The sequence below is a fragment of the Lepidochelys kempii genome, chromosome 1 (assembly GCF_965140285.1).
Source record: "Lepidochelys kempii isolate rLepKem1 chromosome 1, rLepKem1.hap1, whole genome shotgun sequence".
Taxonomy (NCBI): Eukaryota; Metazoa; Chordata; order Testudines; family Cheloniidae; genus Lepidochelys; species Lepidochelys kempii.
In genome coordinates, this window is record NC_136380.1 from 126,914,306 (window position 1) to 126,936,254 (window position 21,949).

The window sequence follows — 21,949 nt, forward strand, 5'->3', positions numbered from 1 at the left end:
ATGAGTAACTCATCTGTTTTTAGATGCATTGTGTAAATATTTAGGTCTGGTAACTAGTAGCATTTTAAAAAGCCATAAGAAAATTATATATTTTAGCTTTGTTTCTTATTTTAAATAGTATTTTAATATTTAAACTCCCACTCGTTTCAGGGTTAGTTTCTATGTTAATATAAGTACATTTCAGTTTGGTTTTAGTTCCTCCCAGTATTTGTTTTGATGTATATATTTTTGGTCAACAGTGCTCTTGGCATATATTTACTATAATATAAGAAATGTCTCCATCTTTTTTCCTTTTGAAAGCTTCACTTGTTACTCATTGCTAAAGCAGCCTTCTCAGCCATTACTGCTTTTGTTTTTTTTATAAATGCCCGACCTATTTGAGAGTCATCTTTACTTAGTGATTTTTCCAAAAAATCTTTACAAGAGTAAAATCAGAGAAGATTAGGGTTGGAAGAGACCTCAGGAGGTCATGTAGTCCAACTCCCTGCTCAAATCAGGACCAACCCCAACTAAATCATCCCAGCCAGGGCTTTCTCAAGCCGGGCCTTAAAAACCTCTAAGGATGGAGATTCCACCACCTCCTTAGGTAACCCATTCCAGTGCTTCTCCACCCTCCTAGTGAAATAGTTTTTCCTAATATCCAACCTAGACCTCCCCCACTGCAACTTGAGACCATTGTTCCCTGTTCTGTCATCTGCCACCACTGGGAACAGCCTAGCTCCATCCTCTTTGGAATCCCCCTTTAGGTAGTTGAAGGCTGCTATCAAATCCCCCCTCACTCTTCTCTTCTACAGACTAAATAAGCCCAGTTCTTTCAGCTTCTCCTCGTAAGACCTGTTCTCCAGCCCCCTAATCGTTTTTGTTGCCCTCCACTGGACTCTCTCCAATTTGTCCACATCCTTTCTGTAGTGGGGGGACCAAAACTGGACACACTACTACAGATGTGGCCTCACCAGTGCTGAATAGAGGGAAATAATCTCGTCCCTCAATCTGCTGACAATGATCCTACTAATACAGCCCAATATGCCGTTGTCCTTCTTGGCAACAAGGACACACTATTGACTCATATCCAGTTTCTCATCCACTATAATCCACAGGTCCTTTTCGACAGAGCTGCTGCTTAGCCAGTTTAGTTTAGGTTTCGACTAAACTCATGTCTAGTCGGTCCCCAGCCTGTAGCAGGGACTACAAGTGGCGGTAGCTATGTCCGGTGGGAGAGTGTCTCTTGCCAACAGCACTGGCCACACTGGTGCTTCTGTTGGTGTAACTTACATCTCTCCAGAGGGGTGTTTTTTTAATCACACCCCTGAGTGACATAAGTTATACCGACAAATGTGCTAGTGTAGAAATAGCCCTATACGGAGAAAATAGTCCTCTGCCAACTTCTGTTTGTTTAGCAATTTTCAGTACACCTATCAGTTTTAGTTTTAAAGTGTTACATCTTTAGATTATCTTGCTGAAATTGGACAGAAATAATACATTCATTTAATTAAAAAATAAACACACTTTGATATCAAAACCTTTTTTACCATTTAATTAGTATGTATGTACTATGTTCCTCTGGAACAGTTTGCTTCACCCAGTGATGCTGGTTTTGCCCAGAACTGTTGATAATAGTACCATGCTTCAGAGAAATTCCCCTTGAGACAATCTCCTTGATAAAATCTTATGCTATTGCCGGTATAATTTGCTTCTGCATAATTTCCAGCACTTTTAAGTAGTGGGGTTGATTTAATAATGCTTCCAAAACAAATACTGACTGAAGATATCCAACAATTTGGAGGAGTCGGTGGCATCCACCCAACATCATCTCCTGGTCAATTGTGTGGCCTAATGAGCCCAGATGTGGTGGGTGGGCTCACTCTGAGAGATGCTGTTCACCTGTTGGCTGTGCTATTCTAGCTTTTCCCCTGGACAACCCGGTAATGGCATTCCTGTTAGAAAGTAAAAATATATTGTTACGCAACCAAGTTTAGTAATAGGTTTACACCAGCAGGCAGAGACTCTGGAATAATGATGCAGATGTGAGCCCAGTAAATAAAATAACCAGCTGTTCCTGCAAGAATGTGTAGAGACTGCTTGCCGTCGCCTCCTCCTATTGGTGCTGTGACAGTTTCATTTTCCTCAGAGGCAAGAAGCACAGGCATGCCCCTGAACATCTTCTGAGAGTTACTTCGTGATTTGGGGTCCTTGTCATCTGAGAAGAGCTACTCCTGCTAGGGACTATATGCAGGTATGCCAGGGTACACCTACCTACCCAGCCTGCTTAGTAACTCTTACATTATTCTTCTCTGTATCCTTTTTGAATATTGGTTTGATTCAGGGAGGTCACAAAAAGATGGATGGATGGATTTAGCAATTTCTTGTCCTCCTGCCTTAACAATATGCAGCAATGTGTTTTTTCTGTGATAGTGACATGTGAGTGAATTTACCTAATCAGTTGGATTATATTGTATACAATATTATTTGAATGAAAAAATCTAAAGTTTATTACAGGTAAGCTGTCATGCATTGGCAGTTGGATTATGCAACACCCTGTGGGAAATGATTTTTTTTATAAATCAATTTAAGGTTAGCCCACAAACTCGTAGCAGATACTCCAAACATAACAGGACACGTTCTGCAAGTGTGTCCCTGGAATTCTGTGTTCAGTTTTCTGTCTTTTGGCAGGGTTTGGGAAGGGAAGGAGCCTGTGCTTATCGTAGAGAGAGCAGGCTCTTATAAGCTATAGCCTGTTTGTTAGCTGGAGGAGAAGATGGATGGTGCGATGCTGCCAAGAACGTTTATTTTACATAAATAAAATAACCATTCTAAATATTTGTTCACGGTAGCGGATCAGGCATTTGTGACCCTTGGAACTGATGATGATTATTGCCGAGGAGCTCTGGTTCTTGGGCAGTCCTTGAGGAATCACATGACCTCTAGAAAGCTGGCTGTACTAATTACACCACAGGTCTCCAGTGCGATGAGGTAAGAATTCACAAATTCTCATTTGTAGTTAATGTGAAAAATAATCAGTTGCAAACAGGACTAAACCCAAGGTTTTCAACAGTGACTAGTGATTTTTGGGTTTCTCAATTTTGTATTTCCACCAAAAAAGGGCAGCATACCCTCCTAAAAATTAGGCTTCTTTAAGATGTCCCAGGTTCGGCACCTAAAATTACTAATCACTTGAAAATATTGCCCTAAGTCTCTGGTGGTGGAACATGTAAATATTTTTTTTTGTTTTGTTTAAAAACAAAAACACATTACCGCTTACAGTCTGATTCCACAGCCATCCCATGTGCAGAACTCTCATTCGATCGCTTCACATCTAATAAATTAGTTGTATCAGGCCTGGACAACAATATGCTGGGAGACTCAGTTACTGCAGGACATGATGCATGTAAATCAGTAGATGGTAATCTTCCCTCTTACCACTGAACCAGTGCTGCAATATACTGCTGAAGGTGCTATCTTTTGAACGGGATGTAAAACAGAACACCACAGACTTCAATTGTTACATCTACTTATACTGGGTCTGAGTTTGGCTTTGTGTGCAGTGTGGGAACTGTGTACGTTGCTGATTCTGGATGCTGTGTGGTGGTGATCATAAAGCCGGGGGCAATTTTTCCTTCCTCCTCCCCCCCTTCCTCCCCCGCCCCCCAGGTTAGATGTACTGGTAAATCCATGCTTCCTGGATTTTAAGCGCAGGTCAAATCTGAATAGTATACTATCCCTGAATAAGGCTCTAAGATCTTGATAGTATGAATTTTAGAGCTGGATGGAATTATTTTATCTAATGAAGGTTTTTTGATGACCGTTTTCAAAAAATGTCCATTTTTTCCCAATTGAGAATAATATTTTCAAAAGCACCTAAAATGACTTGGGAGCCTAAATCTCAGTGAAAGTTATAGGACTTTTTGAAAACTTTACCCCACATAAAAAAACCCCAAGCAAACCAAATCTTAACCCCTTTCCCCCGCCATCATATTTTTGTGACTAATGACTGATTCTGAGAGCCAGTTAGTCCTTATTATATAAGCTTCAGAGTGCAGGGCTTTGGACAAAACCTAGGATATTGTAGGTGATACCATAACACAAATAAATTACCTTAAAAAGATTTTTTTCCTGTTCTAGGCTTGTAAATGTTGATGATCATCAATTTCAGTATTGTCTAGGAACGTTCTGTGAGTGATTATGAAGACACACCTTACTGAAATTCTTTTGAGAGGGTTTGAAGCAATAGTTATATATCTATATCTCACAAATTTTAAACATGTATAACTGTGAGGATAAATTTACTCTGAGTGGCACAGGGAGGTGCAAATAGCTGTACCAGCAAGGCCTTCTACACCATGGGGAGGGACCATGCACTGCAGAAGTGGCCTGTGGTGGTGGTTCTGCATGGCTACGCAATGAGAGGACAGCTTTACTGTCCACTTGGCAAATGCTATAATAGGGATGCACTGAAAATGTGAGAGTCCTAGTTACACGATCTCCCCAGCCAGAGCCAATCGCTTCTTGAAATGCACTGGCCCTTAGAAGAATGGAGGTTGTAATTTGTCCCTCTATAGTTACCTGTAGGGCAGATTTCTTGTTTACAGAGACCGTGCATCTTGGTTTACACTCTAGTTTGTGTGTGTTCGTGGGTTTTGTTTTTTTTTAAAACTGGACCCAGAATGACAGTCAGTTCTGATATCTGCATGCCAGAATTTTTGCACTATGTTTTAACTGAAGAAATGTTTCTAAATTCTGTTGTTCCTGTATGTTGCTTGCTTTATCAGGACTGCCCTCTGCAGTGTGTTTGATAAAGTGATTGAAGTGGATGCAATTGACAGTGCTGACTCAATGCACTTGGCTCTGCTGGAGAGGCCAGAGCTGGGTGTAACCTTCACCAAACTTCACTGTTGGACTCTCACTCAATATAGCAAATGTGTCTTTATGGATGCAGACACTTTGGTGAGTAGAGTGGTAATCATGTTGCTAGGATTCTGAGAGATGTTAAAGATAGCTGGGTAGGTTCTGCTAGACCAGGCTAGCCGCGTCCACAGGTTTGGCTGATTGCAGCTCCCACTGGCCATGGTTTGCCGCTCTGGGCCAATGGGCGCTGCGGGAAGCGGCGTGGGCCAAGGGATGTGCTGGCTGCCGCTTCCCGGAGCGGCCAACTGTGGCCAGTGGGAGCTGTGATTGGCTGAACCTGCGGATGTGGCAAGTAAACAAACTGGCCCGGCCTGCCGGGGGGCTTACCCTGGCAGGCCGCATGCCAAAGGTTGCCGATCCCTGTGCTAGACAAATCCAGACTGGTACCCATCAGAGTAAGGTGGCCCAAAGATCAAAAGAGTTTGTGCTGAAATAAAGCTGTCCAGTACAAATTATGGCCATGATCCCATGGGCCATCCTCTACACATAAACCGTTCATTTTTCAGGATTAGTTGGGCCATTTTATTGTTTATAATAGAAATAAAGTTAAATAGTTGAACATTTGTCTCTGGGTCTGAAAAACATTTCTATGAGCTGTGATCCTGTACTGTGTGTTGTATTTACCAAAAAAGAGAGAGATTCAGGGGAAATGTTTTTTATTAAATCTTTCCTTTTTGGGGTAAAGAAATGTATTTATTCACTATTTTATATATCTAATTTATAATTTTATATAAAAGAGCACCTATCCCATGCAATAGGCTTCTCTTAACCATTCAAATTTCAGGCCAGATCCTCAGTTAACGTAATATAGCATCTCTCCATTGAAGGAGCAATACAGAATTTCATCAGCAGAGGCTCTGGTCCTCAATGTTATAGTATAAACTGAGCAATCTTTCCTGCTCCCTTCAAAGCTTAAAAGAAGGAAACCTGCAAACAAACATACCAGGCAAACAATTCCAAAAATAAAGCCAAACAATTTTATAAAAACAAACTAGTGCTCCACTCAGCCGTCTCCAGAGTCGGTGCCAACCCAGTTCTTTCAGACACACAGCTTTCACCAGCCCTTATTACACTTGTTCAAACAGATGGGCTCTGCAGCATGCCCAGAAGGACCCGTTCTGTCTCTGTCTCTAGATATCTATATCTATAAAAATGTACCAGCAAGGCCTGGTTATATGCTGGGGTGTAAAAGTGTTGTTCTCCTTGTTGCACTAGAATATTTTGAGGGACTTGCCGTTTAAACCTGGTGATCGTGTTGTAATGTTATTAGGGTCACTGTTTTACCTTAGAACTTAAGGAAAGCAAGAAATATTATCTTATCAACTAACAAATGAAAGTTCTGATCTCCAGCCTCCTTTGTACTATCCCTGTTTAAAGTGCTCTAAATACTTAGAACTTCCCTGACAAGGATAGTAATTTAATCCATCAGTTTTGATTTAGCTGTCCAGATGTTAAAGGCAACACAATGTTCGTAAACTGTTACTTTAAAATTGTAAATTTGAGTTGTTTTTTTTTTTCCCCCCAAGGTGTTATGTAATGTTGATGAACTGTTTGATCGGGAAGAGCTTTCAGCAGCTCCTGATTCTGGATGGCCAGATTGCTTTAATAGTGGTGTATTTGTCTTTCGACCTTCTGTAGAAACTTATAACCATCTGCTGCAATTTGCTACTGAACATGGCAGCTTTGATGGTAAGTCTTTGAGAGAACATAGAGCAAGAAATTACCCTTACCCTCAACAAGACAATTCTCCACAACTGTAAAGGGCCGAGCGTACTACTTAGCAGAGCAGAGGGAGGAAATGACAATACTCAAGGTTTAATCTCTCAAAAAACCTCAGCTGACGTAAATTGTCATAGCTCCAGTTTACACTAGTTGAGGATCTAACCCTAGAACTATTGATCAGATAAGCTGGACAGGGGTTACCTGAATATTTCTGCCTCACTACTCATTATTTCATTTAAAACTTACATTAAAAAAAAAAAAATTCTTTCCTTTGTCTATATCCTATAAATAGAAACAGACAAATTGCTAACAGGGACAAAATCAGAAAGGCTAAGGGACACAATGAGTTGCACCTAGCAAGGGACATTAAAGGCAATAAGAAGAGGGTCTATAAATACATCAGGAGCAAGAGAAAGATGAAGGAAAGTGTAGGCTCTCTGCTTATTGGGGAAGGAGATCTAATAACAGATGACATCAAGATGACTGAGGTGTTTGTCTATTTTACTTCAGTCTTCTCTAAAAAGGTAAGTTGTTACTAGATACTTAACACAGTTAATATTAACAAGAATGGGGAAGGAACACAAGCCAAAATTGGGCTGGGGGGAACAAGCTGAAGAATATTTAGATAGGTTAGATGTATTCAAGTCAGCAGGGCCTGATGAAATTCACCCTAGAGTACGTAAGGATGTGATTGAAGCAATTTTGGAACCATTGATGATTATCTTTGAGAACTCCTAGAGGATGGTTTAAGCACCCGTGGACTGGAGAAGGGCAAATATAGTACCTATCTTTAAAAAGGGGAACAAAGAGAATCCAGGAATTATAGATCAGTCATCCTAACTTGGGTACCTGAAAAGATACTGGAACAGACTATTCCACAACCAATTTGTAAGCACCTAAAGATTCATCGGGCTAATAGGGTTCATAGGAATAGCAGGCATGGATTTGTCAGCATGGATTATGCCAAATCAACGTAATTTCCTTTTCTGACATTGTTACTGGCATCGTGGGTAAGGGGAAAGCTGTAGACATGATATAGCTTGATTTTTTTGTTAGGCTTTTGAGGCTGTTCCACATGTTGTTCACAAAAGCAAACTAGGAAAATGTAGTCTCTGATATGGCCTATAAGAAGAGTGGAAAACTGGTTAAAGACTGTACTTGGAGTAATTATCAATGGTTTGCTGTTAAACTGGGAGTAGGTATCTAGTAGGGTCCCACAGGGGTACTAGTCAATATTTTCAGTAATGACTTGGATTATGGAATGGAGAGCGTACTTAAAAAATTTGCAGATGACCCCAAACTGGGAAGGATTGCAAACCTGGAGGTCAGGATTAGAATTCAACTTGACCTTGACAAACTGGAGAACAGGTCTGAAGTCAACAAGATGAATTTCAATGAAGACCAGTGCAAAGTGCTATGCTTGGAGAGGCATGATCAAATGCACATTGATTATGAATCAGCAGTGTCATGCAATAGTGAAAAAGACTAATATCTTTATGGGATGTATTAACAGGAGTGTCCTATATAAAACATGGGAGGTAATTGTCCAATTCTGCACTGGTGAGGTCTCAGCTGAAGTACTCTGTCCAGTTTGGGTGACTACACTTTAAGAAAGATGTGAACAATTTGGAGAGAGTCCAGAGGAGAAGGAAACAAATGATAAAATGTTCAGAAAACCTGGGCAATGAGGAAGAGATTTTTTTTTTAACCAAAAAAAAAAAAAACCCTGGACATACTTTAGTCTTGAGAGAAAAAGACTGAGGGTGGATCTGATAAGTCTTCAAATATGTGAAGGGTTGTTACAAAGACTATGGTGAGCAAATGCTGAAGGTAGAAGAAGCACCAATTGACTTAATCTGCAGAAGGGGAGATTTATGTTGGATATTAAGGAAAATTTTCAAGGATAGGTAAACTCTGGAATAGACTTCCAGAGGAGGTTGTGGAATCCCCATCACTGGCAGTTTTTAAGAATAGGCTTGACAAACACCTGTCAGGGATGGGCTAGGTTTACTTTGTCTTGCCTGCATGCTCAGGGGTGGACTAGGTAACCTCTCAAGGTCCCTTCCAGTCCAGCATTGCTAGGATTCTGTGATTCTATGAACTTTTAATTTCTGTTTCCTTCCATTCTTTATTATTTGATGATTTAGTAAGTGTATGTATTTCTCATCCTATGAAATTCATGCTGTATAATTATATTTTGTATTTATATTAACTTTCAGTATATTAGCCAGTAGGCTAATTCTGCAAACAGTTACACACTGGCATCAAGCTGTTGCTTTTGTTACCTCATCTTCCCACCCACCATCACCTCGGTTGTCTCTTTTGTCTACTTGCTGCTGCTTACGGGCAATTTTTACCCAATTTGAAGATTTTTTGCAGTTTCTTCTCATACACATACTGGCTTTTGAAAGCAAGACAGCACTGAATAGTCATATAACTTCCTCTTTGGAGCCTAAAGGATTAAGCTAAAATACAGTGGGGGACACAGATTTACCTCATGACTCTGGGCTAGATTGTGCTTTCGTTGTGCAGCTGCAGGAACAGAACAGGGAAGGAGCATTGGCTCGTGCTCCACTGGCTGGCTTGTGAAGGAGGTGGAGCCCAGGCTCCAACCATGTGTTCGGGGGGAGCAGGAAATGGGTGCACAGCACCCACTTATCCTGCATGCCCAGGCTCAAGGTCCAGGGAGACTGCACAGGATTATAAAGCCGTGTGGGTATGTAGCCCAAATCACTCAAGTTTTAGACCAAAGTCTCACTTGCACTCATTTTTTCTTTTTTCAGCACTGAATTTTCTCTTCGCTATTAAATCTTCAAACAAATTGTAGCTTACATGAACATTTTGTTGATGCTGTTTGTAATTTTATTTATTCTCTAGGTGGTGATCAAGGCTTATTAAATAGTTTCTTCAGTAACTGGGCAACAACAGATATTGGCAAACATTTACCGTTTATCTACAATTTAAGCAGTAGTGTTATCTACACATATGTTCCTGCTTTCAAACAGTAAGTAGTATTACTGGTGGATGATTGCAATTCTATACAACCCTTTAATATATTTTGCCCATTTATAAGAGAAAAGGCTAGTGACCCATTCTGAAACTTGTTGAGTAGGAGTTAGTCTAACACAATAGTCCACAATGTGAAGTCGTGTGACAAGAAATTGGAATACAGTAATGCAGAGCCTTTATTATCTGCTCTGATACAGAATACCAAGATTTCTCAACGCTTAGTATTGTTAAATAGCTCTTACAATAGAGAACAAAAGTAAAAGTTGGAATAGTACACTATTAGATAGTAGACACTTTCCTTATATTTTGCAGACCACAGATTACCTAATGGCACAGTTCCGATATTCTTACTGCAAAAGTAGCCCCATTGATTTTCATTAGTTTCTCACAGTGTAAGGGTATTGAAATCTGTCCATAAGATTCTTCCTTGAAGCAAAATCGGTCTAGCAATTATTATATGATTTCAAATGCTCTTCTTTTTTTCTCTTTTAATAAACTTTTATGGTACACTGTTATAGGTATGGCTATATGAAATTCTTTCAAAAATGGGTCATGAATTCGATGATCCATTAGTGTGAATTACGATGAACTTCTTTTGAAGCTTTCACTGGATAATTTAAATACTGGAACCACAATAATCAATAATTTTTACTGCTTTGATATTCAGTAAAGTGATTTTTATTAGTTTGGAGGGGAACATGCAAGAAGAGATGAACTATTTCCATTGGAATCAGCAGTAGGAAACAAGTGACAATGCAGTCTTTTATTTTCTTTCTTTCAAGCAAAGCAATTCAGATTAATAAAATAATTTAATTCAATAGCTTTCAATTATTCTGCATAACTGAGATCACATCTGGTGATATTTCATTGACCTCTTATTAATGTATTGTCACGAGTAGCTGTTGCAAGATGTCATGCCTGCCACTTATGAAATGCCAGTCAGGATGTATTCATTCCTATCCCGCAACCTTGTATTTCTCTCCTCTACAGTTTTGGCAGAGATGCAAAGGTAGTTCATTTTTTGGGGCCAGCAAAGCCCTGGCACTACAAGTACAACTCTCAAACAAGAACAGTTATGCAGGATGACTCCACCTCAGGATCTCAGCACCAGTTCTCATTTCTTGTACTCTGGTGGAAGATATACTATGCTAACATATTGCCTTTGTTAGAAAAACTTCCAGAGGTGGAAGACACAGAATCCCAGGGACAAAAGGTAAAGTGCTATCTTGGAAAAGAGACTAGCGGGAATATGCCAAAATCAAAACACCAACAAAAATTCCATAAATAAAAATAAATTACTATCTTGACTTCTTTTTGGCCTGGGGAGTTGAGTGAGATGGGAAGGCATGATGGCTTTTGAACGGCAATAAACCTGCAGTGACTTTTTAGTGCAGATGTTGTCTAGAGATGGATGTGATAACTGAACCTCTGTGTAAAGTATTAGCTGCTTATTATTAGTGCTCCAAAGATTTTTCCTTTGTATCAAAAGTAAACATAATTGATGAATAATGTTTGTAAACTGACACTTAAACCTCCCAAAACCTCTCTCCAAAAGCGTGGCAGCCAGATTTTCGGCTGGTGTAAATCAGCATTGCTACACTGTCTTTGATAGAGCTAAGATGATTACCGTCAGCTGAAGACCTGGTGTGGGAATGCAGTCACTTTACCTTTTTTCAGAACTGCATTGTAACTGTTCGTATGAGGGTCATAGCTTCTCAGCTTATTGAATAAAGTTGCCCTGAAAAAGGTCTGAATATTTATGCTGAGGAAATAGTTTGCTATAGCTTTACAGCTGAAAGCATGCTGCTGTAAAGCATGCAGTTTGGCACTTCAATTTTAATTTAAAGGTAAAACTTAAAAATTAGTTCTCTCATTAAGAAATATACTCTTAATTTGCATATTTAAAGTGGCTAGAGTAGACTAGTTGCTGATAAATAGATTAGATTGTGGTTTCAAAAGAGAGAAAGCAGCAACTAGAAGTAGTGGGGACAGAGAATACTTTGATTTTGATTGATACGCATTATAAATTTCATCTCCTTGATACATGCAAATGAATTTTCACAACTGTGTTTAGAATTGGATGATGATAATCATAAAAACTTCAACAGGCCCATAAAATCAGTTGGAGTATTGCCACTGATGTGAAGAGAATCGGTTTGTAAAACCTTTCTTATGCCTAGCAAACTGGGAAGGAGGAGAGAGGAAGGGGAACTGCAGGTTATAGATATTTGCAATTTTTGTTTGCCTAACTTTTGTCCCTCCTATACTTGGTAGAATAAAGAAACAATAGAGGTAAGCTAGCATGGAAATTGAATAATTTCTTCTCAGTGGACGGGGGTGGCTTTAAGGTTTGTATTAAGGGCTTGATCCATCTCCTACTGAAGTCTATGGGAGTCTTTCCATTGACTTTAATGGGTGTTGGATTGGCTACGAAGTTTAGGTAGGAGACTCTCACTGAAACCTGTGCCCCAGTCTGGGGATAAAAGAAACCCCTTCAGATTCTGTAGCTCTTTATTCCTTAACTTCTATAGGGCCTGTGGCAATCAACAAGAAAATACCACAGTAGAACCTTGTGTCATGAAGAAAGTGTAAATATTTTTTATAATTTGTTAAATCACACATCATAAAACAATTTTTTGCAAAATTCTTCTTTTAGTGATGTGATGTAATTTGTTTTTTCTAGCACATTTTCAGTGGAGATGAAATTAGACCAAAAAATGAGAATCCTCTGATCAATTCTCTGCAAATCCCTGTGTTTCCAGAACAGACATCTGAAATGGACATCACTACTTGTCCACTGGAAGAGTTTGATACTAAAACAGTAAGTACAAACTGTATATTTCTTGTGAATATCTATGTATATTTTTACATATTGGGCACTACCAGTGATGGACATTTTTATGATGACACATGTAAGCCTCTAAACAAAATTTAATTTAAGCATTTGATCTTGATGATAACATCCTCCTCAATTTAGTTCTAGTGTTTTAATTCTCTCACTGGATTCAGAAGTAAATTCAAGTCTCATCATGAAAATTTATGGTCTTCAGTCAAGAATGGCTCTGATGTATCTGGAGGTTAAAAAAATTTGTATTGAACATTGCCAAGAGAATATTTGACAAGTTAGTGGGTGCTAAATAAATCCTAGGGAAATTCTACTGCCAAAGTAACCTCATTGAATTACAGTATTCTGATCATTGTATAAATTTAAAGCTGGAATCTTCTTTTATCCATAATATCTACAGAGATTTCTGTTTAAAACTTAAGTGTATTCCTCAAAGACTGTTTCCTAGTCTGCATTCCTCTGATATAGATGTACCGTTCACTTCTGCAAGGCAGTTTAAGTTCCCCTTTGAGTACTTGTTTTACACTTGTGTATGTCAATTTACTTAATTGGAATAGCTTATATGCTTACTGGAGTGAGGTCACTTGGATGCACATTATTCTGTTCATCCTGGCTCCTTAGAGCCTTGTCCATAATAGCACTTTCATACCATGCAGGGCTACTAACCATAAAAGTTTTTGTTTTGTAATACTTGCTATATTATGGTAGATTGGGAGAAAGTAAATCAAATTGTAGCTTCAGTGTCACCTGCTGTTTGTTTTTACTGATTACACTCCCAATGCATCCGATGAAGTGAGCTGTAGCTCACGAAAGCTTATGCTCAAATAAATTGTTTAGCCTCAAAGGTGCCACAAGTACTCCTTTTCTTTTTACTCCCAATACAGTGGCCAAATGAAATATAATTTTCCTCATTTTTAATGGCAAAATCTGTGTCAAGGCTTCATAACGGTACTGTGTTCGTGTGTTGTAAATATATCACTATTTTAGTGTTTCTTGACCATTATTGTAGAGAAGTGTAGTGGTTAGAGTTTTTAGAGGGAAACTGCAAATGAACTATTTGCAAGAATCCCTTTTTTAAAAACTGAATTTATTTAAAGGATTTTAATTTTTGTTGAACCTTTCTGATGGTGTTGGAATGTTGTTAGACCCAGACTATTACCATATACCATATACACTACTGCGTGGTAATTCTAAAACACGTTGCTTAACAATGTAGTTCTTTGGGTTTTTAAAAATATCTTTAAATTGCTAGTTTTATACAAGCTACTCATTTAATTTTTCATTAAAATAAAATATGAATGCTTCATCAAGAGATTATGTAAACTAGGATTAAGGGCCTCCCACTTAAAATGGCCTAACTCCATTGACCTCATGGAGTTGTTTCTGTTTTACTTTGGTGTAAGTGAAAAGACACTCACGCTTAAGGGCTCTATGTTCTGATTGCCAGAAGAAGTGAATGTGTATTTCTGTTAACCTATGTAGACCTGAATACAGTTTCTCTACTTCATCTCTATTATGGATCACCTTGATCTGCTCTCATTCTGTAGATAGAAATTGCTTGCCTAGCCATAGAGCAAACTGAACTTCTAGCATCTCTTTTCCATCCTTCATTCCTCCAGCTGAAATTATTTTCTACTGTACAAATTCTGTTGGTGTAAAAACTGTGAGGAAAAAGCAAGAATTAATAAAAACTTTACATTTCAGCCACCTGTACCTCAAGTTGAACAACCCAGTTCTGAAATCAGTCTCCCTGAGCCAGACCAGCCATTAGAACAGCTTGCCTTTCATCCTGCCCCTCAGCAAATCTTGGAACTGGTACATACAACTTTGTGTTCCATCCTTGTTGCAAGTCTTTGTGCATTTACTTCATTCTTTGCCAGCACAATTTTGGGAGAGATCAGCTAATTATGATTTAATTTAACATAAGTATGTCTTAGCTAATCAGGCAGATATAGAAATGATTTCTCTGTATAATTTCTTAGCCATTTCCAGTCCTTTTTTATGAAGCTCTCTTTAATATTTGTGAATTTTCTATCTGAATGTACACCCCCCTCCAAAAAAGAAAAAAGTGGTAAATTTGTGAAATTAGTCTTGGTTATCTTGTAATAAATAGTTGTTTCAATTATAATTGGTGTTCAAAGCTCAAATGTACTATCTGCTGAAATAATTTAAGATAAATATAATAGGTTAAATCTTGGTTCCATGGAAGTCAATGGGAGTTTTGCTACTGACTTGGACAGAGTCAGGATTTCACCCATAATATTTAATCTTCTGTCAATAATAATATCCAAAGGTTAGCTTTAATCCATGTAATAAAGGTAAGTACATGGGTTAGCATGTATTAGTAGGGATTATATATTTACTTAAGAAATCCGTGCCAGATTTTGTCACATGTGCATATCTCCAGGGAGTAAGTATACTCTGTAAAATGTTTTGTTCCTTGGTTGTTGGGCCTCAAGTAAACGTACTGGGAGCTGAGCAGAAAGATCTGCTGAGTTTTATTTTGAAACTGCCTTATTATGAATTTCTTACAAGTGTTCAAAGGATTATGTGGACCCTTCTGAATGAGATAAGTCAGTTCTTCTTTGCTCATAACATCAGAGGAGCTGCTTCTCGGCGTGCCTTTCTGAGCAGAGTATTCGGATGGAGCAAACTTTCAACTACTACTTTATCAGCTGCCATAGTATTTAGATAGTTGGTATTAAATCCACAATATTTTAAATTTGGTAGGTACTATATGAAAAGGCTTGAAATATTAGACAGTTTTAGGAGTGCAAAATTTCTGATGAAACATTATCTGTAATGTACTTTACAAACATGACCAATAGTCTAACAGTCAAACAAGTCAGACAAAATAAATGCCAGATAAGTGTCCTGTGGATTTTTTTTTTAAATATAAATCTGATTTAGGAACTCATTAACACAAGGATTTCTACTGAAATCTTCCTATGGTTCTTCAGTTTCCATCAGTAGTCACATGTCGGGCATATGCCATTAATACTACAGTAATATTGCTGTCTGCCCCTCATGGTTTGGAGAGGCACTACAGTAAATAGCTTCACGCTTTTTCTTCTAATTATTACTTAAGAGTTTTGTCATGCTATAAGGAAAATTAAGATTGAAGTCATTTAGCAGGCAGCACTCTCAAACTGAACGAACTGTTCCATCCTTTTCTGCTTGTCAGATGGTCTATTCTTTTACTTGAATTCTCACTTTATCCTTTGAATGACTTGATAGATGATATACTGTAAAGTAAAATCTCTCTCTGTTAACCTGCGTGCGCATTGGGCGTCATATCTACGTATAGATTTTATTTAAGCAGATGTTAGGAATTTTTACATTCTGCCCTTCGCTATATATTCATCTGATCCTTGGTTTTTGTTATGGACTACTTTGTCAGGTCAATTAATAATTTTTCTTCCCTACATTATACTTGATTTTACAGAAATGATCCTTAATTGACATGTCCAGAAAGGAAGATCTCTTAGATCTTCATCTGGAGTCAAACAGAACAGTTTGTTACAGATAGCATATATCAAAGATAAAATGTATGAAAATTGGTGGTTGCATTCTGGATCGTCATACTTGCCTGAGTAAGGGCTATTTGTATGAGTAGTGGAATACAGGGTGAGGTCCTAGGTCAGTCTGGAATATTGATTTTGTTTAAGTCATGCATGTGAAACAGGGTGGGTATATCATAGGTATTACAGAAATGAAATTCCTTTCACAGTATATTAATTTCCCTCTAATTGATTAAATTATCAGTACTTGTTCATTATCTTTTATTCACATAATAACCTTTGCTAATAGAGTCTCCAAACCAAAATTAGCAAATTTGAAATATCCCTCAGAGGAGCAAACTATCTGTGCATTGAATGGTCGTTGTTTTAATTAAAATTTACAAGAGCTTCAGGATGGTTAGTGAGACTGGTGTCTGACAAATGCTGTTTCTAGCCTGAGTTCTTACTGCCTTGTCCATTAACTCTTTGGAGACCAGACAAAACTATGATCCCAGCCTGGCACTGGGATCTGCTAATGTAGATACCTCTGTCCATGTGGAGTCCTGCTAAAGTTATTCAGACTCTGCACAGGTATAGAGCGTTATTCATATGTATCTTCATTAAAAACCTCCTTTTTTTGTTCGCATTTCTGAATTTGCCAGATTGTGAGTTAAGACGAGGAAATCTGTTTGACTCTTTCAAAGATACTTTGCCAAGTGATACAGCTGCGAAAATGTGACCACATCATGGAAATCATAATGAACAATGTCTTCAAGATAATTTTGGTTTGGATAATTACAATTTAGAAACTGATTTTTAAGGCTAATGAAGTGACTGCTTTGCTCTGTCCTGCCTCCTTTCCTAGGATGAGCCTACCCATCATATTTCTGAGCTATCCACTCCGCTCAAACCAGGAGAGCCAAATGCAGAAGATGAACGGAAGAAGTGGGAGGAAGGCCGCATGGACTACATGGGGAAGGATGCTTTTGAACATATTAAAAAGAAATTGGATACATTTTTAAAGTAGACTTAATTGTAATGCAATATATTGACCAGCCACTGTTTGCGTTTATGGTGTACATGCAACCCCGGGATGTTTTGTTATCTTCCTTTGATACTGAAGTTAAAATGGACCTCCTCTATTTTAAGAAAAAAATTGCAAACATAGCACCACTAACTTTTTAACTCTGGTGTGTGCCTCATATTGATTGTTGACCAATAGTGCCTCATGAAGTAGTAGTGCAGAAATTGTGACATCTCCACTTGACATCCCTGCATTAAGGAAAAAGTCCTATAGTATTCTGCAGTAATATCCAAAATATTAGAACTGGTAACATTAAACTTCCAGAGGAGATTAGATTAATCTAGAGGATTTCCACCTTTAGAAAATGCTGCAAATCCTTTTTTATGAAAGCTTTTCCACCGGAACCAAAGTGACTTTCACACCATCAACGATTATACATAAGCTGACAAAGAGAAAATCCAAAGGAGAAAACTGTGGCTCCACTGAAATCAATGCCAAAACTCCCGTTGACTTCAGTGGTGCTAGGCTTTCACCTGGATACTCCAAGAAGTCCACTGGGGGCTCTGTTCTTGCTATTCTACTTTAGGTGGAAGGTGCCCAGGTTCAAAGCTAATGGGCAACAGTACAACTCTAAAATAGATGGTAATGGTGTTACTAGTTTCTTTTGGATCATTGCGATAAACTGCTACAGGATTTTTATATGTTACCTTAATCTGTATATTCAGGGTTTCTCATGTTTTATTATGTATTTTATTAGCTAAATGGTTGAGAGAGAAAAAAAAACCACTATATAGGCCTATAGGCCTTCATAACGAACAGCTGTTCTGCCTCATTCTGGTGCTTTAAATGAATTTGTTTACCAGTGCTCCAGACTGCATTTCACAAAGGCACTAAATCCATTAGATGGTACTTTTCTATATTGAAGGCAGTTTGTGTGCATCTGAGACAGATAACTGACACCTATTTAATAAAACAGCTATTTATTAGCTACAAACTAAGGACCTATTTCCAGAAACCGATACAACTGTGTGTATAGTTATTGTCAGTGGGACTCTGCTGTATTAACTATACTTGTGAGGGTACTGCTTTGCAGATTTGGGCCTTCAGATTTAACTTTAATCACGTTGTTGAATAAAAATAAATACATTTCAGAAGACCGAGAAACTTGACAGATTTTTCTAATTTGGTAACTCTTGCATTGCATCTTGAAACTTCAGCTCTGGTATTACCAGAGCTGGAAATTAGAGTTATACAACACTTGATGCAGGACTTCTTTAAACATTTTGGGTCATATTGTCACTAGTTTTTAAGTTGCAGAACTACCTAATAAAATCATTTGGGAACTCTGCTTAAAAAAAAATCAATGGCATAATTTATCGCTTCTTGGTAAGAGGAATGTACACAGAATTCTACTGAGGAAAAGAAAAGATAGCTTCTTCCCCCCCAGAATCCTGCACAAATTAATCCACTAGGAAAGCAGCAAGAGAATCCAAAGGAGTGGAAGAAAGAAAACATTTGAAACCTTTTTTTTTTTTTTTTTTTTTTTTTTTGAATGTGTCTGTAAGGAATTATTGTCACTTTCATGAGTCTAACTACCTCCACTTTTACCCATCTTGTCTCTTATTTACTTTTAGGGAAGTGATTTGGGTGTTTAAGAGAATTCTCAGTTTTATGAGGAATATTGCCAATGCGACCTAAACAGTTTGAAGATTGTTTAAATGGAAAGACTTTTTTTTTTTTAAAAAAAAAAGTGAACTCATGTTTTGTGCAGCTACATTTTGTGCAGTTACTACTGCATCTTACTGGGCATGTTAATTAGATTATGGGGGAAATTACTGACTTAAAGGGAAAATCAGTAATTCTAAAAGATTTTCAGAGTAGGTTTATTACCGTAAAGTATTAAAGTGAAAGGAGGGATCAGGGAGCATATCTGAAGGGAGCTAGGATGTGAATTTGCACCCTGTGGTGGTTATACAGTATTTTTCCAAGAAAACTAGATTTAAGGAATGTCTGATGTACCACAATAACATGTACTTAATGAGAAATTCATCTTTAATATTTAGAAAGAAATCTTTGACATCTTTTTCGGCTGGTGTTTAGAAAGGATTTGGTCCAGTTGTTGATGCTTTTCCCCCCCCCAAAGTATTGGAATACTGAGGAGGATGAGCTCAGGAAGAATAGTGCACAGGGAAGAAATTTGAGTCACTTGTGCTTGGCCTCCTTAGACTAGTTGTGTTCTTTTGAAACATGTACAATATGATTTTCAAAAGTGCTCCTACATCCTTATATAGGACAGGAATAGCTTAATAGTTGCTTTTGAAAATCACACCCATATTGTACTAATGCACCTGGCAGTGGCAAATTCTGCTCATGTTAGCTTAATGGTTCAAGGTAATTTCTGTGGTTACATACCAACTACAGAGGAAGAATGAAGTGATGTTGATCTGGGAACCAAATATTCAATGGCAGACTGCAACTATTGTGAATTTGAAAGATGCTGGACGCACATCATGGGGCAAGAGTTGAACAATACCTTTTTAGAGCAAGTTTGACTGTAGGAATGTAGTGTGAATTTGTTTTGTAGCTGTGGTCTGAATCTCCACCAAGTCTTGTGAATTTGAACTGATCTATGGAAGTGACGTTTGTTAGGCTCTGCTTATTATATTAACAACTTCATGATATTTTGTATGGTCACTTGTTACCAATGTTGCTGAAGTTCTACACTGCCATCTAAATAAGGATCAGGACTCCTACCCGTAAGTACAGAATCAAACAGTGAAACTTCCTGCAGAGCAGAAGGCTCAGCCAAGTCTGTAAACACCACTTAAGTTCCTAATGTGTTTAAGTGATGAATAGTCTTTGTACTAAAGTGAATGTCGCACAGAGAAATCAGAAAGGGAAAAGGCTTGAAGTAATCATGTCCATTATAGGGCTGGTGCAGGATTACAGTTCAAATTTCCATTGTGGCTGGGGAGTATCCTTCTTGAGTGATTGGTTACTTTTAAATATGTTTGTTATTAAATTGGTATTCTGGTGTCAGTAGTATGGTGAACAGTATTTGCAAACATAAGCTATGCTTGTCTGCTTAGTGATAGCTAGTAGGCGTAAAGTTTTTCAATCACTGTTCGTGGACTGATTGAGTTTCCACTCATTGTTTTGACTTCATTTTTTTCTATAAAATGAAATTGCGACTTGTTTCCCTTTTTGTTTGTATTTTTTTCCCCACGGTGACTGAATATATTCTTTTCACATGAGACTGTTGTTTAGTTGCAAGTTTTCATCTCATTTTGTTTCAAGAAAAACTCAAGAGAGTGGTTATTTGTTAGAGAGCTGAGTACATATTTACTAAATGTGTAGACAATGAATTTTCAAAAAGTGTGTTGAAATATAGTTGCCAGTGTCCAGTGGGAATCTACTGAGGTGAATCAATAAAGTGGTAGAGTGTGCACTTTGATGTGGGAAATTCAAGTAGGGTTTTTCTGTAAGAAGCATTGGTGTAGTCACAGAGTAAGCTTTGGGGGTGGATTTTCCCCTGAACAACACATCTTTTCTCAGTGTCAATTAGGAAGGGCTGGTAGGTAGAGACCTACCTCTTGTCTCTACTGGACACACTGTAATAATGATAAGGATATAGAGGTAAATGACTGGCATAAAGAGCTCCTGCTGTCCAATCTGTGTCAAGAATGGATGAGCAATTTATGGGGTTTTGAAAGGCTATATTAAAATAAAGCTCTCAAGGAGCTATTGATGTGAGAGAGTCCCTCTTTCACTTAAAGGGGACATCTTTATTTAATTAAAACCTGCTCATCGGTCTCTCCCCTCACATGTTTATGATCAAAAAGAATTAATCCCAGCTAGAATCAGAGTAATTCTCACTTGCAGTGTAACCATCAATTGTGTGGCTTAATAATTTGGATCTGGTGTGGGTGGGCCGCAAGCGGAGAACACTTCAGGTCATTTCCCCAGTACCATAGTAATAGGAGTGTGTAGATCTATCCCTGAAATATCTCTTGCATCCATTTCCTAACATCATGCTTGAGGCCTTTCAATTTGGATATTCTTGGAAAGTAGCAAGACTGTTTAACTTCATGCCAGGGCAGTCCGTCCTGTATTTTGCTGTGAATTTTACATCTATTTTTGTTTTGCAAAGCTGGAACATAAAAATACCTAATTCTTATTTCCACTGTATTCTGTTAAGTAATAGGAACTTGTATTGTTAACAGTGGTTGGTATTATTTGCAAGCCTCAGGCAGGGCTGCTGTTAGGGTGTAGCAAGCAAGGCAATTGCTCTGGGGCCCCACTCCACCGGGGACCCTGTGTGGCAGGGCTTGGGCTTCAACCCTCTGGGGCTTGGGCTTCAGCTTCAGCCCTGTGCGGCAGGGCTCAGGCTTTGGCTTCAGAAATGTTGCAGAAATCCAATGTGTGAGCAGATAAGGGAGGTGGGGTAGGGGCCCACTCCTTAGTTTCTCCCAGGGCCCCAGTGAGTCTAACATCTTTCCTGAGGCCAGGGATGGTATTGGTTCAGTAGAAAAATGTCTGCAATGTGCCTGTGTTTTTTTTAACAGATCTGATTATCTGGTCAATTCCTCTACTGGGGATAAATTATAACTTCAGCTATCTCGAATTCTTGTGATATTTTTTTTTGGCCAATAACATCAATGAGAAGATGGTCAGCAAATAGAAAAATCTTCTCATTGATTTTTAACTTTTTTGTTTTGCATTTGTGTGAAAGTATTTTACCTCAGTTTTATCAAATAAATACATAAAACATTTTGCTTGGGTCTGTTTTTTTTTTTCTTCTGTGGTGTATCTGGGGTATTATAAATGGCAGTCATTTTTAAAATATCCCTCCAAAACTAGTCATTTTCTTATGTCTTCTGAATTTTCAGTGCATTAGAAATTCAGACTGCTTCATGTGAACTTTTTTTCCCCACCTGTCTTTGCTGA

The 21,949-nt window shown here is 38.2% G+C and overlaps 1 protein-coding gene across 2 annotated transcripts in view; it reads left to right on the forward strand.

The window, feature by feature from the left end:
• Positions 1 to 21,726, forward strand: part of GYG2 (glycogenin 2) — a 30,901-nt gene extending 9,175 nt beyond the window's left edge. The window contains exons 1-9 of one of the 2 annotated variants that reach the window (XM_078854026.1): positions 1,476 to 2,233; positions 2,832 to 2,970; positions 4,767 to 4,941; positions 6,429 to 6,591; positions 9,502 to 9,628; positions 10,624 to 10,846; positions 12,317 to 12,454; positions 14,183 to 14,293; positions 16,844 to 21,726. In XM_078854026.1, coding sequence (XP_078710152.1) covers positions 2,915 to 2,970; positions 4,767 to 4,941; positions 6,429 to 6,591; positions 9,502 to 9,628; positions 10,624 to 10,846; positions 12,317 to 12,454; positions 14,183 to 14,293; positions 16,844 to 17,005 — 1,155 coding nt within the window. In that variant the 5' untranslated portion in view covers positions 1,476 to 2,233; positions 2,832 to 2,914 and the 3' untranslated portion in view covers positions 17,006 to 21,726. Of the gene's footprint in view, positions 1 to 1,475; positions 2,234 to 2,831; positions 2,971 to 4,766; positions 4,942 to 6,428; positions 6,592 to 9,501; positions 9,629 to 10,623; positions 10,847 to 12,316; positions 12,455 to 14,182; positions 14,294 to 16,843 lie in introns of those variants that run through there. The other variant, XM_073354150.2, reaches the window with a different exon arrangement.
• Positions 21,727 to 21,949: the final 223 nt, after the last annotated feature.